We start from the raw sequence: 16,670 nt of genomic DNA, 5'->3' as shown, positions 1-16,670 counted from the left end.
GTGTTTCATACTTTATTTGAAGCTTTCGTGTCTTGCAGGAATTACCAGGCTCTCATAGGGCCATTCGATCTTCTTCTTTCCCTCGGTCGCTTCGGGGTGGATTCATTGACATGCTAATTTCTCTGCGCCACCAACAGACCCACCTCTCTCTCTGCCCAACCCCCACCCCGCCCCCCTCTCTCTATTTAAGGCCTCGACACAGAGGCATTGGGTCTCTGTGTGTCTATGCTGTGTGTCTCTCTGTCTCTGTGTTGTCTCTCTCTGGATGTGCGTCTGTCTGTGTGTCTATGCTGTGTGTCTCTCTGTCTCTGTGTTGTCTTTCTCTGGATGTGCGTCTGTCTGTGTGTCTATGTTGTGTGTGTCTCTGTGTTGTCTCTCTCTGGATGTGCGTCTGTCTGTGTGTCTATGTTGTGTGTCTCTCTGTGTGTCTCTGTGTTGTCTCTCTCTGCGTGTGTGTCTGTCTGTGTGTCTATGTTGTGTGTCTCTCTGTGTGTCTCTGTGTTGTCTCTCTCTGCTTGTGTGTCTGTCTGTGTGTCTATGTTGTGTGTCTCTCTGTGTGTCTCTGTGTTGTCTCTCTCTGCTTGTGTGTCTGTCTGTGTGTCTATGTTGTGTGTCTCTCTCTGTGTCTCTGTGTTGTCTCTCTCTGCTTGTGTGTCTGTCTGTGTGTCTATGTTGTGTGTCTCTCTCTGTGTCTCTGTGTTGTCTCTCTCTGCTTGTGTGTCTGTCTGTGTGTCTATGCTGTGTGTCTCTCTCTGTGTCTCTGTGTTGTCTCTCTCTGCTTGTGTGTCTGTCTGTGTGTCTATGTTGTGTGTCTCTCTGTGTGTCTCTGTGTTGTCTCTCTCTACTTGTGTGTCTGTCTGTGTGTCTATGTTGTGTGTCTCTCTCTGTGTCTCTGTGTTGTCTCTCTCTGCTTGTGTGTCTGTCTGTGTGTCTATGTTGTGTGTCTCTCTCTGTGTGTCTCTGTGTTGTCTCTCTCTGCTTGTGTGTCTGTCTGTGTGTCTATGTTGTGTGTCTCTCTCTGTGTGTCTATGTTGTGTGTCTCTCTCTGTGTGTCTCTGTGTTGTCTCCCTCTGCTTGTGTGTCTGTCTGTGTGTCTATGTTGTGTGTCTTTCTCTCTGTGTCTCTGTGTTGTCTCTCTCTGCTTGTGTGTCTGTCTGTGTGTCTATGTTGTGTGTCTCTCTCTGTGTGTCTATGTTGTGTGTCTCTCTCTGTGTGTCTATGTTGTGTGTCTCTCTCTGTGTATCTATGTTGTGTGTCTCTCTCTGTGTGTCTCTGTGTTGTCTCTCTCTGCTTGTGTGTCTGTCTGTGTGTCTATGTTGTGTGTCTCTCTCTGTGTCTCTCTCTGTGTGTCTATGTTGTGTGTCTCTCTCTGTGTGTCTATGTTGTGTGTCTCTCTCTGTGTGTCTCTGTGTTGTCTCTCTCTGCTTGTGTGTCTGTCTGTGTGTCTCCGTGTTTGTGTTTAGTCTCTCTCTCAAATTTAGCTCTATCTGATGACAGTTGCTTGTGTTGCAATCGAAACGTCGTCCTCTATTATTTAATTTATTTTCTTTATACCTGACTTTACCGAAATGAACCAAAGAGTGATGTGTTTCATTTTGAGACCATCAATCCGTTACGCTTGAACCCAGTTTAACCGCGGGCAGCAGCTTCAACCCGGATTCAAACCCAGGCCCTCAGCGTTGCCGGCTCGACGCTCTGCCCTCTGAGCTTTGCGGTCTCCCCGTAGATCCGTATATTTGTAAAGAAATTGCATCCTTTTTTTTTAATCCTTTATATTAAGTTCACTTGCTTGCTTGCTTAGGACCGTGCAAATCTTTCGGTCGTTTTTTAACCCACTTCCCGTGATCCAATCGAGCTGATCTTTTCCACACAGACTCGTTGTGCGTGACAATTAATGTTCGTGAAACATTTTTCTCAAAATGTTACAGTTTTTAGGACAAAAATATTATATTTCATTACCAATTGCTTAATGCTGCCATGCAATCATCTGACCCATAGGTGGCAGCCATCTCAAGCCAGAGGACGAAAGGACTCTCGCCGCCACGCATATAAAGGATTTATAGTGAAAAACTTTGTTTTTACGGGTTATACTTGGTATGAGTGTTTGAAGACGACTGAAACTTGAAAACATTGACGAGTACAAAATTTTTAATGTCCCACTGCATCAGAATTCTGCAACGGTAGAGTTGCTCCGGTAATGAACGATATTCTGCCGTCAGCCTCTGTAATTGTCGTGTCGTTCTACATCAGCCAACACGCGGCCTTTCCGCTAAACTTTTTTCTTTACAAATCCCACGGGAGCAGTGCTTAAAATACAAAATACGTGAATTCTCAAGCCGATAATTGTCCCGTCCGCTGAGCTGTGTCAAGGAGCATGAACCAGCATCACGGCGAACTCCGCTCATCGCAGCAGCAGCAGTGGGGGCTTTTGTGTGGCTATCGAACAATGTGACCGGTGCTGTGTACTAGACTTCAAATAAAATTAACCCGTAAAAACAAAGTTTTTCACTCTAAATCCTTTACATGCGTGGCGGCTAGAGTCCTCTCGTCCTCTGGCTTGAGATGGCTGCCACCTATGGGTCAGATGATTGTCTGCTAGCATTAAGCAATTGGTAATTAAATATTTAAAAACATTTCCCTAAACAGTGTAAAATTTTGGAAAAAAAGATTTCACGAAAATTAATTGTCACGCACAACGAGTCTGTGTGCAAAATGTCAGCTCGATTGGATCACGGGAAGTGGGTTAAAAAACGACCGAAAGATTTGCACGGTCGTAAGCAAGCAAGCACGCAAGCACGCAAGCAAGCAAGCAAGTGAACTTAATATAAAGCATTAAAAAAAAACGACCGAAAGATTTGCATGGTCGTAAGCAAGCAAGCACGCAAGCACGCAAGCAAGCAAGCAAGTGAACTTAATATAAAGGATTTAAAAAGTCTCCAGCCATGGTCCGCCAACCCCCACCTCCGGATAACCACCATCACAGCCCCTCTCTCAGACAAAACGCTGTATCTTCATTTCCAGTGACATTTTGTGAAGATGGACATGAACAAAGAAAAGTCCGATTTAAAGCTTTCGTGACTGCAGGGATTCATCTTCTTGGTTCTTTCGGTAAAGTCACGTAGAAGGGAAATAATAAAATAATAAAACTAAAACATAAAATAATTCTCACGACGTTTCGGCCACAACGCAAGCAACCGTCCTCAGGTGAAGAACAGGTCTGTCGGAAAGACAGAGTTTGAATGAGATTGAATGAAATTCAGACACTGTCTTTCCGACAGACCTGTTCTTCACCTGATGACGGCTGCTTGCATTGTGGCCGAAACGTCGTGAGAATTGTATTTTATTATGTTTTATTTTTATAATTTTATTATTTCCCTTCTACGTGACTTTACCGAAAGAACCAAGAAGACAAAAGAAAAGTCCTCTATCGCAGAGAGCTTCCCTGAGCCTGCTGAGCATGCTTCCAACACAACTTGAAAATGCACGCCTGCAATGGAACGACACCAGGCAATAAATAAATACATCCATACAAACAGATCACCGGCCAACGCAGCCTTCCACCGTTCTGCCATGACGCCTGCGGCTTCAAAGTCTCCAACCAGCGGTCCCCCTTCCCCCCCACCTCCGTATCCAAAAGCAACAGCCGCTCATTCGCCACGAAGTGATGGTGATGTCACCACGGCGCTTGTGCCAGGCCAGGTGCCCGTGGTGAGGCCACGTGAAGTTTCGAAAGCTCGCTGCTGACAGGAGGTCACGGAACAGACCCAGGTGGTGCCATGCGTCAACTGACTGAGATGACTGGCAGCTGTACCCCCCTTACTGTGCCGACTTGCTTCGTTTTAGCCGCCCGGCGCTCCGCTCATTGTGAATGTCACTCCTCTGCTCTCCACGTTGTTGTTGGAGGACGACTGCCTCCGTAGATTTTTGTGCAGTCTGTTCTCCTATGACGCGGCAGTTGTTGCGTTCGTGAAGAACAACGCGTTACGGAAAAATCGCGTTGTACTAATAAATATATTGTAGGGTAAAGCACGGTCCGCGATGACACGTGAGATGCGTACGCAGGCCGAACAAAGGCTTGAGGCGCGTGGGTAGCATCTAGAAACATCCAGCAGCATCCCGCTGCCTCGTGCGATGATGCTACGCCGAGGCAGCCGATTCCTACTCGCGTGACACAGCTCCGATCGCTCGATCGCGTTCCACCCGATTCGGCAGGCCGCGTCACGAAAAACAAAAATTGTGTTCCCTAATACGTCCGTCGCAGCGCGTCCAATTCCCGTCGCGAAACAAAAACCCCAAACGCGCTTCGCGACGGGAGACCGGAACGGGGAGCCTCCGCTCCCCACTCTCAGAAATCCGCCGGCCTTCGTCTTCATCTCCACGAACTTGAAGGTGTACTTGCGCCCCGAGCGGTAGTCGCTCAGCAGGTACCACGTGCCCCAGAAGATGCCGTCGGTGACGGCTCCGCGGTAGCGGCCGCCCCGGTAGTAGCGGCCGTTGAGGTTGGCGGCGAAGCAGGCGTCGAACCACCACCCAGCGGCGTAGTAGGCGGCGCAGCTGCCCGCCGCGTACGCGTCGTGGTCGCGGTCCGGCGTCGAGAAGGGCCGCCCGTCGTGGCTGTAGCCGCGCCGGTAGGTGAGGGCGTTGCCGGCGTCGCCCCGGTAGGCGCGCGCCGTCAGGCGGTAGCGCTCGCGCTCGGGCGCCACGCGGAAGCGAGCGTAGAGCGCGTGGCGGCGCACGCCGTGCCAGTCCTCGAGCTCGACGCGCAGGCTCGCTCCGCCGGCGCCACCGGTCCCATCGCCGCCGCCACCGTCACCGCCGCTGGCGCCATCGAGGCGTCTCGCCCGGCGCTGGCGGGTCAGGGGGCACAAAGAACGGCGATGGTCAATCAGTCACGGTCAGTCATTATCTGACGTGCCGACATCGCCCTCGGTAGAGTCGGCTTCGGTGCACTTTGCAGCGTAACGGGAACGGTACAGGGCCATGGAACAACACAATGATGACAGTGGCCATGGTGATGACTGTGCCCATGGTGATGACAGTGACAATGGTGATGACTGTGGCCATGGTGATGACTGTGCCCATGGTGATGACAGTGACCATGGTGATGACTGTGACCATGGTGATGACTGTGACCATGGTGATGACTGTGACCATGGTGATGACTGTGACCATGGTGATGACAGTGGCCATGGTGATGACTGTGACCATGGTGATGACTGTGACCATGGTGATGACAGTGGCCATGGTGATGACAGTGGCCATGGTGATGACTGTGACCATGGTGATGACTGTGGCCATGGTGATGACTGTGACCATGGTGATGACTGTGACCATGGTGATGACTGTGGCCATGGTGATGACAGTGACCATGGTGATGACTGTGACCATGGTGATGACAGTGGCCATGGTGATGACTGTGACCATGGTGATGACAGTGGCCATGGTGATGACTGTGGCCATGGTGATGACTGTGGCCATGGTGATGACTGTGACCATGGTGATGACTGTGACCATGGTGATGACTGTGACCATGGTGATGACTGTGGCCATGGTGATGACAGTGACCATGGTGATGACTGTGACCATGGTGATGACAGTGGCCATGGTGATGACTGTGACCATGGTGATGACAGTGGCCATGGTGATGACTGTGGCCATGGTGATGACTGTGGCCATGGTGATGACTGTGACCATGGTGATGACAGTGGCCATGGTGATGACAGTGACCATGGTGATGACTGTGACCATGGTGATGACAGTGACCATGGTGATGACAGTGACCATGGTGATGACTGTGGCCATGGTGATGACAGTGACCATGGTGATGACTGTGACCATGGTGATGACTGTGGCCATGGTGATGACTGTGACCATGGGGATGACTGTGACCATGGTGATGACTGTGGCCATGGTGATGACAGTGACCATGGTGATGACTGTGACCATGGTGATGACAGTGGCCATGGTGATGACTGTGACCATGGTGATGACAGTGGCCATGGTGATGACTGTGGCCATGGTGATGACTGTGGCCATGGTGATGACTGTGACCATGGTGATGACTGTGACCATGGTGATGACTGTGACCATGGTGATGACAGTGGCCATGGTGATGACAGTGGCCATGGTGATGACTGTGACCATGGTGATGACAGTGACCATGGTGATGACTGTGACCATGGTGATGACTGTGACCATGGTGATGACAGTGACCATGGTGATGACTGTGACCATGGTGATGACAGTGGCCATGGTGATGACTGTGACCATGGTGATGACAGTGGCCATGGTGATGACTGTGGCCATGGTGATGACTGTGGCCATGGTGATGACTGTGACCATGGTGATGACTGTGACCATGGTGATGACTGTGACCATGGTGATGACTGTGACCATGGTGATGACAGTGGCCATGGTGATGACTGTGGCCATGGTGATGACAGTGACCATGGTGATGACTGTGGCCATGGTGATGACAGTGACCATGGTGATGACTGTGGCCATGGTGATGACTGTGACCATGGTGATGACAGTGACCATGGTGATGACTGTGACCATGGTGATGACAGTGACCATGGTGATGACTGTGACCATGGTGATGACAGTGGCCATGGTGATGACTGTGGCCATGGTGATGACTGTGGCCATGGTGATGACAGTGGCCATGGTGATGACAGTGACCATGGTGATGACAGTGACCATGGTGATGACTGTGACCATGGTGATGACTGTGACCATGGTGATGACAGTGGCCATGGTGATGACTGTGGCCATGGTGATGACAGTGACCATGGTGATGACTGTGGCCATGGTGATGACTGTGACCATGGTGATGACAGTGACCATGGTGATGACTGTGACCATGGTGATGACAGTGACCATGGTGATGACTGTGACCATGGTGATGACAGTGGCCATGGTGATGACTGTGGCCATGGTGATGACTGTGGCCATGGTGATGACTGTGGCCATGGTGATGACAGTGACCATGGTGATGACAGTGACCATGGTGATGACAGTGACCATGGTGATGACAGTGGCCATGGTGATGACAGTGGCCATGGTGATGACAGTGGCCATGATGATGACAGTGGCCATGGTGATGACAGTGGCCATGGTGATGACTGTGACCATGGTGATGACTGTGGCCATGGTGATGACAGTGGCCATGGTGATGACAGTGGCCATGGTGATGACTGTGACCATGGTGATGACTGTGGCCATGGTGATGACAGTGGCCATGGTGATGACAGTGGCCATGGTGATGACTGTGGCCATGGTGATGACAGTGGCCATGGTGATGACAGTGGCCATGGTGATGACAGTGAACATGGTGATGACTGTGACCATGGTGATGACAGTGGCCATGGTGATGACAGTGACCATGGTGATGACTGTGGCCATGGTGATGACAGTGGCCATGGTGATGACAGTGGCCATGGTGATGACAGTGACCATGGTGATGACTGTGGCCATGGTGATGACTGTGACCATGGTGATGACAGTGACCATGGTGATGACAGTGACCATGGTGATGACTGTGGCCATGGTGATGACAGTGGCCATGGTGATGACAGTGACCATGGTGATGACTGTGGCCATGGTGATGACAGTGACCATGGTGATGACAGTGACCATGGTGATGACTGTGGCCATGGTGATGACAGTGACCATGGTGATGACAGTGGCCATGGTGATGACTGTGACCATGGTGATGACTGTGGCCATGGTGATGACAGTGACCATGGTGATGACAGTGACCATGGTGATGACAGTGGCCATGGTGATGACAGTGACCATGGTGATGACTGTGACCATGGTGATGACTGTGACCATGGTGATGACTGTGGCCATGGTGATGACAGTGACCATGGTGATGACAGTGGCCATGGTGATGACTGTGACCATGGTGATGACTGTGACCATGGTGATGACAGTGGCCATGGTGATGACTGTGGCCATGGTGATGACAGTGACCATGGTGATGACTGTGGCCATGGTGATGACTGTGGCCATGGTGATGACAGTGGCCATGGTGATGACAGTGGCCATGGTGATGACTGTGACCATGGTGATGACTGTGACCATGATGATGACAGTGGCCATGGTGATGACAGTAACCATGGTGATGACAGTGACCATGGTGATGACTGTGACCATGGTGATGACAGTGGCCATGGTGATGACTGTGACCATGGTGATGACTGTGACCATGGTGATGACAGTGACCATGGTGATGACTGTGGCCATGGTGATGACAGTGACCATGGTGATGACTGTGACCATGGTGATGACTGTGACCATGGTGATGACTGTGACCATGGTGATGACAGTGGCCATGGTGATGACAGTGACCATGGTGATGACTGTGACCATGGTGATGACAGTGGCCATGGTGATGACTGTGACCATGGTGATGACAGTGACCATGGTGATGACAGTGACCATGGTGATGACTGTGACCATGGTGATGACAGTGACCATGGTGATGACAGTGACCATGGTGATGACTGTGGCCATGGTGATGACAGTGACCATGGTGATGACAGTGACCATGGTGATGACAGTGACCATGGTGATGACAGTGGCCATGGTGATGACTGTGGCCATGGTGATGACAGTGGCCATGGTGATGACAGTGACCATGGTGATGACAGTGACCATGGTGATGACAGTGGCCATGGTGATGACAGTGACCATGGTGATGACAGTGGCCATGGTGATGACTGTGGCCATGGTGATGACAGTGACCATGGTGATGACTGTGGCCATGGTGATGACAGTGACCATGGTGATGACAGTGACCATGATGATGACTGTGACCATGGTGATGACAGTGGCCATGATGATGACTGTGACCATGGTGATGACAGTGACCATGGTGATGACAGTGGCCATGGTGATGACAGTGACCATGGTGATGACTGTGGCCATGGTGATGACAGTGACCATGGTGATGACTGTGGCCATGGTGATGACAGTGGCCATGGTGATGACTGTGACCATGGTGATGACTGTGACCATGGTGATGACAGTGACCATGGTGATGACAGTGGCCATGGTGATGACAGTGACCATGGTGATGACTGTGACCATGGTGATGACAGTGGCCATGGTGATGACAGTGACCATGGTGATGACAGTGACCATGGTGATGACAGTGGCCATGGTGATGACTGTGACCATGGTGATGACTGTGACCATGGTGATGACTGTGGCCATGGTGATGAAGCGCCCGTCAGTAAGCGCTGCTCCACAGGGACGAGTGGGGAGTCTGCACTGCGCATGATGGGACCCGAATAAAAAAAAATTGTATGGGGGCCCCACCGCGTATGGTGCAGTCTCCAACTATTGTTCACTCAATCTCCCAGGCCTCGATAGCTGTTTGCTGTGAATTTTACGTTGTTGTTGTTGAGAAACCTGTTGAGTTTGCATCACCTGTGCAACCAGGATATACCACCGAATGCTCTGCTATGGTGGCTCTCTGCTGTGCATTCGGGCGTTCCAAGCTCCAAGTTTAGTTTCATCGGACATCGGAGCCCGATGAAACTCAAAGATCCACCGGGCGTCTGCTCAAGAGCGCAATGAAGCGGTTGAACGCGATGACGCGATGTGTCCTTGTGTAATCCACCGATGCACGTGAAGGTGGATGGGCGGGCGGGCGGGCAAGCGGGAGGGCAGATGGACGGACAGACGCACACGCGTGTGCGCTGCCGGTTGGTATATACACGCAGTCCCCGAGATACGAAGGTCCGACTAACGAATATCCGCACTTACGAAAGAACCTCCATCAGTTTAAATTTCGATTTAAAGCTTTCGTGACTGCAGGGATTCATCTTGTTGGTTCTTTCGGTAAAGTCACGTAGAAGGGAAGTAATAAAATAATAAAAATGAAACATAATAAAATAATTCTGACGACGTTTCGGCTGCTTGCGTTGTGGCCGAAACGTCGTGAGAATTATTTTATTGTGTTTTATTTTTATTATTGTATTACTTCCCTTCTACGTGACTTTACCGAAAGAACCAAGATAAACCTCCGTCAGGTTTGGTCGTGCTTACGAACCGAACCGCGGAACTATTTTGTTTGGCGGAGTGATCCTCCGCGAGCATGTGGCTGGGACTCATTACACCCCTTTCAACAAGCGATCAAGATAAGTGAAAACAAAGCGGATTTTTTTTTCATTGTTGCTTTATTTATTTTATATTTACTATACAGCATTTATTGCAGTATTACAAACAAATCTGCAATATTTCTGATTTACGAGTTTAACGCTTCACTTTTTTCATTGAACCATAACACATTTTAAAAACACTTACCATACGCGTGTACTCCAAAAAAGTCCACAAAAACGCATGTCAAAAATGTTATAAATTGATTTGCATTTTAATGAGGGAAATAAGTATTTAACCCCTCTGCAAAACATGACTTAGTACTTGGTGACAAAACCCTTGTTGGCAATCACAGAGGTCAGACGTTTCTTGTAGTTGGCCACCAGGTTTGCACACATCTCAGGAGGGATTTCAATTAAATATCGAGTTCCGAATTACGAACCGTTCGCTTACAAACGGCGTCTCCGGAACGTAACCCGCTCGTAAATCGAGGACTGCCAGTGTATATATTTTTTAAAGCGCGACCGCTCTTACCGCCGCGCCGTGCCTCGCCAGGTGAGCGCCGGCGGGGCCCCAGGTGAGCTCGTGCAAGCGGTCGTTGCCCAGCCAGTGCTCCCCGCTCGGCACGCCGAAGCCGCGCTTGTACTCGCCCCACGTGCGGTTGAAGTCGACGGCGCCGCTCTGCCGTCGCTGGAACACCGTCCAGCCACCGCCGTCTGTCCCCATGTCGCAGAAGGCCTGCGCGTGCGCGCACGCGTGTGTGTGCGCGTGTATGTTCGTGTGTGTGTGTGCGTGCGTGGGTGTGCGTGTGTGTGTGCGCGTGTGTATGGGGGAGCGGTGGTGTAGCGGTTAGCACGCTGCGCTATGAACCCGGCGACACGGGTTCCATTCCCGCTCACGGCCAACACCAGTGACGATTATCTCAAATGGTCCTAGGCCTCCCTTAGGTCGATTCAGCATCAAATAAGTAAACATCACCACTGGGAAGCTTGGTGGTGTTCATTCAGACGCTGTCTTTCCGACAGACCTGTTCTTCACCTGAGGACGGCTGATTGCGTTGTGGCCGAAACGTCGTGAGAATTGTATTTTATTATGTTTTATTCTTATTATTTTATTATTTCCCTTCTACGTGACTTTACCGAAAGAACCAAGAAGATGAATCCCTGCAGCCACGAAAGCTTTAAATCGAAACTTAGTGACTTCTCTGTTTTCCACTGCCATCGTTTTTTTATTGTTTGTTATAACTCGCCGACCCACGCCCCCTCGTTGGACACCTGTGAAAAAAGAGCTTCATAGCTCATCGGATTCCTCCTCCAGTCCAAACAAAGACTCCCCATTCTGATTCATCCGAGGGCTTCCATCGGACACGGTGATGCAATCTGAAAGCCAGCAGACGGCACGGACGGTTGGAATTTCACGTCTTGACTTTCGAGCAAACATCTGACGGAGTCGCCGGGGCCAGATCAGAGGGTCCGGCCCATGCGGCGTTTCAAGGTTCAAGTTTAGAAAAGTTTATCTTTGGGGCCTCTCTGTGTTATTTTTGGAAACTTGGCATCGTAGCTCGCCACGGTCGGGTCGCGAAGCTGCTGAAACTCGCGAATGCGCGTGGCATTTCAGACGTTCTACGAAGTATTTCATCACAGGGTGCGTTTAAAAACTGAACTGGAAAAGCAATTTTTTATTTTATTTTACCAGTTAAGGCCCCACTGAGCTACATAACTATTTTTCAGAAGCGACCCTGGCCATCACGAATGATCGTCGCGTGGAAATGTATAGCAGCCAAATACTCTGAACGCGTGGTGTTGATTCTAAATGTGGAGGGGAAAAGCCGGAGGACCCGGAGAAAAATCCACGCGACCACGGGGAGAGAGAGAGACACGCAAACTCCAAGTACACAGCAGCAGGCGTCAGGGTCGGGATCGAACCCACGACCTCCTGCATACCAGTCGAGGCAGTTAACATCTCCTAGCCACCGTGATGATGATGATGAGAGAGAAACACGCAAACTCCAAATATACAGCAGCAGCAGGCGTCAGGATCGGGATCGAACCCACGACCTTCTGTACACCAGGCGAGGTAGTTAACATCTCCTAGCCACCGTGGCGCCCCACTTTTAACACAAGATTTGATCATACGTCAAAGGTGATCTCCTGCTGCTCAAATAAGCAGTGAGGCATTGGTGCTCATCTCCTAGGTATAGCCCTGCAAAGCCAATGGTGGGAATTCCACATTCCTATGACGGGGTCGAATATCTCCACAGGAGACAAACCATTTGCCTCCCCCCACAGTAGCACTGCTGTACTCATTCGATTGACCCCGAAGGGATGTTTCTATGCATATTGAACATCTTTCCCATCGTACGTAGCCAACCTTGCTAATCGGATGTGCGGGGGAAGAAGTAATTGGCCAAATCAACCCCCACCCCCCCTAACCATGATACGACCCGACGACATTTTTCGATCGCGAGCCGCTCTCGGCCTTGTCTAAGACGTGCACGCAATGCATGATGGGAGTCGTGCCCTTTCCGCCCTTTTTTGAGCAGCACCTCTACGCGCTGTGGAACCAAGTTGCTCTTCCAGCCTGCCCTGGTGCATTCTCCTGCTGATAACAATTTCTCATCGATGGCTTTGCATCCTACTGCTTTGTGTTCTTGCTCGTAGCAACACCGTCCGTCTGTCTCCCTCTCTTTTATTTTTACGATCAGTGGAAACAAGAAGATGCTCAGTGTATTCGGCACTTTGCTTCGTTCATCATTTCGTATATATTTTTTTTATAATAACTTTGCTTTATGTAAACCCCCACCTCTCGCTCACTCTCTCGCTCACTCTCTCGCTCACTCTCTCGCTCACTCTCTCTCGCTCACTCTCTCGCTCACTCTCTCACTCACTCTCTCGCTTACTCTCTCGCTCACTCTCTCTCGCTCACTCTCTCGCTCACTCTCTCTCGCTCACTCTCTCGCTCACTCTCTCACTCACTCTCTCGCTTACTCTCTCGCTCACTCTCTCTCGCTCACTCTCTCGCTCACTCTCTCTCGCTCACTCTCTCTCGCACACTCTCTCTCGCTCACTCTCTCTCGCTCACTCTCTCGCTCACTCTCTCACTCACTCTCTCTCGCTCACTCTCTCGCTCACTCTCTCGCTCACTCTCTCACTCACTCTCTCGCTCACTCTCTCTCGCTCACTCTCTCGCTCACTCTCTCTCGCACACTCTCTCGCTCACTCTCTCTCGCTCACTCTCTCTCGCACACTCTCTCGCTCACTCTCTCGCTCACTCTCTCTCGCTCACTCTCTCGCTCACTCTCTCACTCACTCTCTCGCTTACTCTCTCGCTCACTCTCTCTCGCTCACTCTCTCGCTCACTCTCTCTCGCACACTCTCTCGCTCACTCTCTCTCGCTCACTCTCTCTCGCACACTCTCTCGCTCACTCTCTCGCTCACTCTCTCGCTCTCTCCCTCTCTGTCCGACTGTCTGTCTGTCTGTCATGGGAAGGAAACTTAACCTCGAATGGCTCCCGAGACGCTGCGGGCTGGATGGTGTAGATGCCATCATCGGTGATTCCCTGCTTGAAAATCTCGGCGCAGTCCTGGGGGAAGCCTCCATCGAAGTAATCCGCGTCTTCGCCTGTAACGAGCAGCAGGGCCGGGTAGGGTCGGGGGAGGGGGGCAGCCACAGGTGTCAAGAGGTCCGTGGATCCGGCAGCGCACGTGGTTTCACCAGTTGATGGTGCCCAACGTGTATGTATAGTTTTAAACAAGTTTGTCAATCATGCTACACACGTCACCCTGCTGCTGCTCTATATAAGAACGGGAGACAGAGCAGAGCCCCTCACCATTCTGGCGAATTGCCCGATGATGCTAGATGCAATTACCAGCGAAACGTCGTACTACTCAAATTGTAAATGTTGTGGTTTCACGCTTCAACACACCGGTGGGCTAAAGCAATGAACTATTTGTCTTTTGTCAACGTGACACTTTTTTACTGATTGGCCGTGTCGGGTGGTGGAGGGTTACGACACATTTATAAATAACGCGATCTAAACCCAAAAACGTTGATTATGAATTGTCAATCATGGTTGATTATTTAAAAGTATAATATCGAAATGAAGGGCGATCCGGACGGCAGCAAAAGCGCATCCAAAAGCGAGCAGCGATGCGGTGACCGCCGCCTTTGTTTGATGGCCAGCCAGAAGCCACTGCGAGGAGTACACGTGATGGTTTGATGTTACAGCCAAGAGCTGTGGATGCCACCGTCACCGCCTCGCTAGCAACACGTTACACCCGGTGCCAGATCCCGCAGCTGCAGCTGTTTGCACAGTGGACACGCAGAGACCCACTCGCACAGTGACCCACACACTCACACAGAGACCCACACACACACTCACACAGAGACACACACACTCACACAGAGACACACACACTCACACAGAAACCCACACACACACTCGCACAGAGACCCACACACTCACACAGAGACCCACACACACTCACACAGAGACACACACACACGCAGAGACCCACTCGCACACTCACACAGAGACACACACACTCACACAGAGACCCACACGCAGAGACCCACACACTCACACAGAGACCCACACACACACTCACACAGAGACACACACACACGCAGAGACCCACTCGCACACTCACACAGAGACACACACACTCACACAGAGACCCACACGCAGAGGCCCACACACTCACACAGAGACCCACACACTCACACAGAGACCCACACACTCGCACAGAGACCCACACACTAGCACAGAGACCCACACACTCACACAGAGCCACACACTCACACAGAGACCCACACGCTCGCAGAGAGACTCACACACTCGTACAGAGACCCACACACTCACACAGAGACCCACACACTCACACAGAAACCCACACACTCACACAGACACCCACACACTCACACAGAGACCCACACACAGAGACCCACACGCAGAGGCCCACACAATCACACAGAGACCCACACACTCGCACAGAGATCCACACACTCGCACAGAGACCCACACACTCACACAGAGACCCGCACACTCGCACAGAGACCCACACACTCGCACAGAGACCCACACACTCACACAGAGACCCGCACACTCACACAGAGACCCACACACTCACACAGAGACCCACACAGAGACCCACACACACAGAGACCCACACACTCACACAGAGACCCATACACTCACACAGAGACCCACACACTCACACAGAGACTCACACAGAGACACACACACTCACACAGAGATCCACACACTCGCACAGAGACCCACACACTCGCACAGAGACCCACACACTCACACAGAGACCCGCACACTCACACAGAGACCCACACACTCACACAGAGACCCACACAGAGACCCACACACACAGAGACCCACACACTCACACAGAGACCCATACACTCACACAGAGACCCACACACTCACACAGAGACTCACACAGAGACACACACACTCACACAGAGACACACACACTCACACAGAGACACACACTCACACAAAGACACACACACTCACACAGAGACTCACACACTCAAACAGAGACCAACACGCTCACATAGAGACACACACACTCACACAGAGACCCACAGACTCGCACAGAAATACACACACACTCGCACAGAGACCCACACACTCACACAGAGACCCACACACTCATACAGAGACTCACACACACAGAGACCCACACACTCACACAGAGACACACTCACACAGAGACCCACACACTCACACAGAGACCCACACATTCACACAGAGCCTCACACACTCACCCATATACTCACAGGGAGCCCGATAAACTCACAGAAACTCACACAGATACATAGACTCACAGAGAGACCCATAGACTCACAGATAAACCCATAGGCTCACACAGAGACCCATATATCTGGCCTCCAACGCCATTCTGGATGCCATTGCCTCTCTCCACATCCTGCACCACGCGTGCCACCCACCCAGCGCAGCTGCTTTTGAGCAGCTGTTATCGGCGAAAGTGGCTGCCCTCTGACAATGAGTGAACACTGCTGCCGAGGGTATTTGGCCTACTCTCCCATGCTGGGCACGCGTCCTGGAAGGGTCGGCAGAAGCCACACTAAACCCCACCGCTCATAACCCGCCAATCAACTGTCTGCGGTGTGCCAATTAATACGGTGACATCATCATCATCATTATCATCGGATTCTAGATTTGAAGCTTTCGTGACTGCAAGGATTCATGTTCGGAGGTTTTTTCGGTAAAGTCACGTAGGTAAAAAATTAAAATTAATAAAAGTAAAATAAAAATAAAATAAAATCACGACGTTTCGGAGGCAACACAAGCTCCCGTCTTCAGGTGGAACCGTCACAGCACGACTGCTGTATCAAGTAGCTGTATCAAGTATCCTCTCACTTGATACAGCTATCGTGCTGTGACGGTTCCACCTGAAGACGGAAGCTTGTGTTGTCTCCGAAACGTCGTGATTTTATTTTATTTTTATTTTACTTTTATTAATTTTTATTTTTTACCTACGTGACTTTACCGAAAAAACCTAAGAATATTATCATAAGACACG

At 50.9% G+C, this 16,670-nt stretch overlaps 1 protein-coding gene across 1 annotated transcript in view; it reads right to left on the bottom strand.

Moving 5' to 3' along the window:
* Positions 1-3,656: 3,656 nt before the first annotated feature.
* The window catches only part of LOC133356574 (uncharacterized), a 28,524-nt gene continuing 15,510 nt past the window's right edge, over positions 3,657-16,670 (bottom strand). The window contains exons 6-8 of the mRNA XM_061574162.1: positions 13,610-13,731; positions 10,645-10,848; positions 3,657-4,847 (exon numbers count right to left, since the gene is read on the bottom strand). Of these exons, the coding sequence (XP_061430146.1) occupies positions 3,942-4,847; positions 10,645-10,848; positions 13,610-13,731 (1,232 nt within the window). The 3' untranslated portion in view covers positions 3,657-3,941. The remainder of the gene's footprint in view (positions 4,848-10,644; positions 10,849-13,609; positions 13,732-16,670) is intronic.

The sequence above is a fragment of the Lethenteron reissneri genome, chromosome 54 (assembly GCF_015708825.2).
Source record: "Lethenteron reissneri isolate LAM-NWPU_2019-01 chromosome 54, ASM1570882v1, whole genome shotgun sequence".
Classification (NCBI taxonomy): domain Eukaryota; kingdom Metazoa; phylum Chordata; class Hyperoartia; order Petromyzontiformes; family Petromyzontidae; genus Lethenteron; species Lethenteron reissneri.
This window is presented reverse-complemented; position numbering and strand designations above follow the sequence as displayed.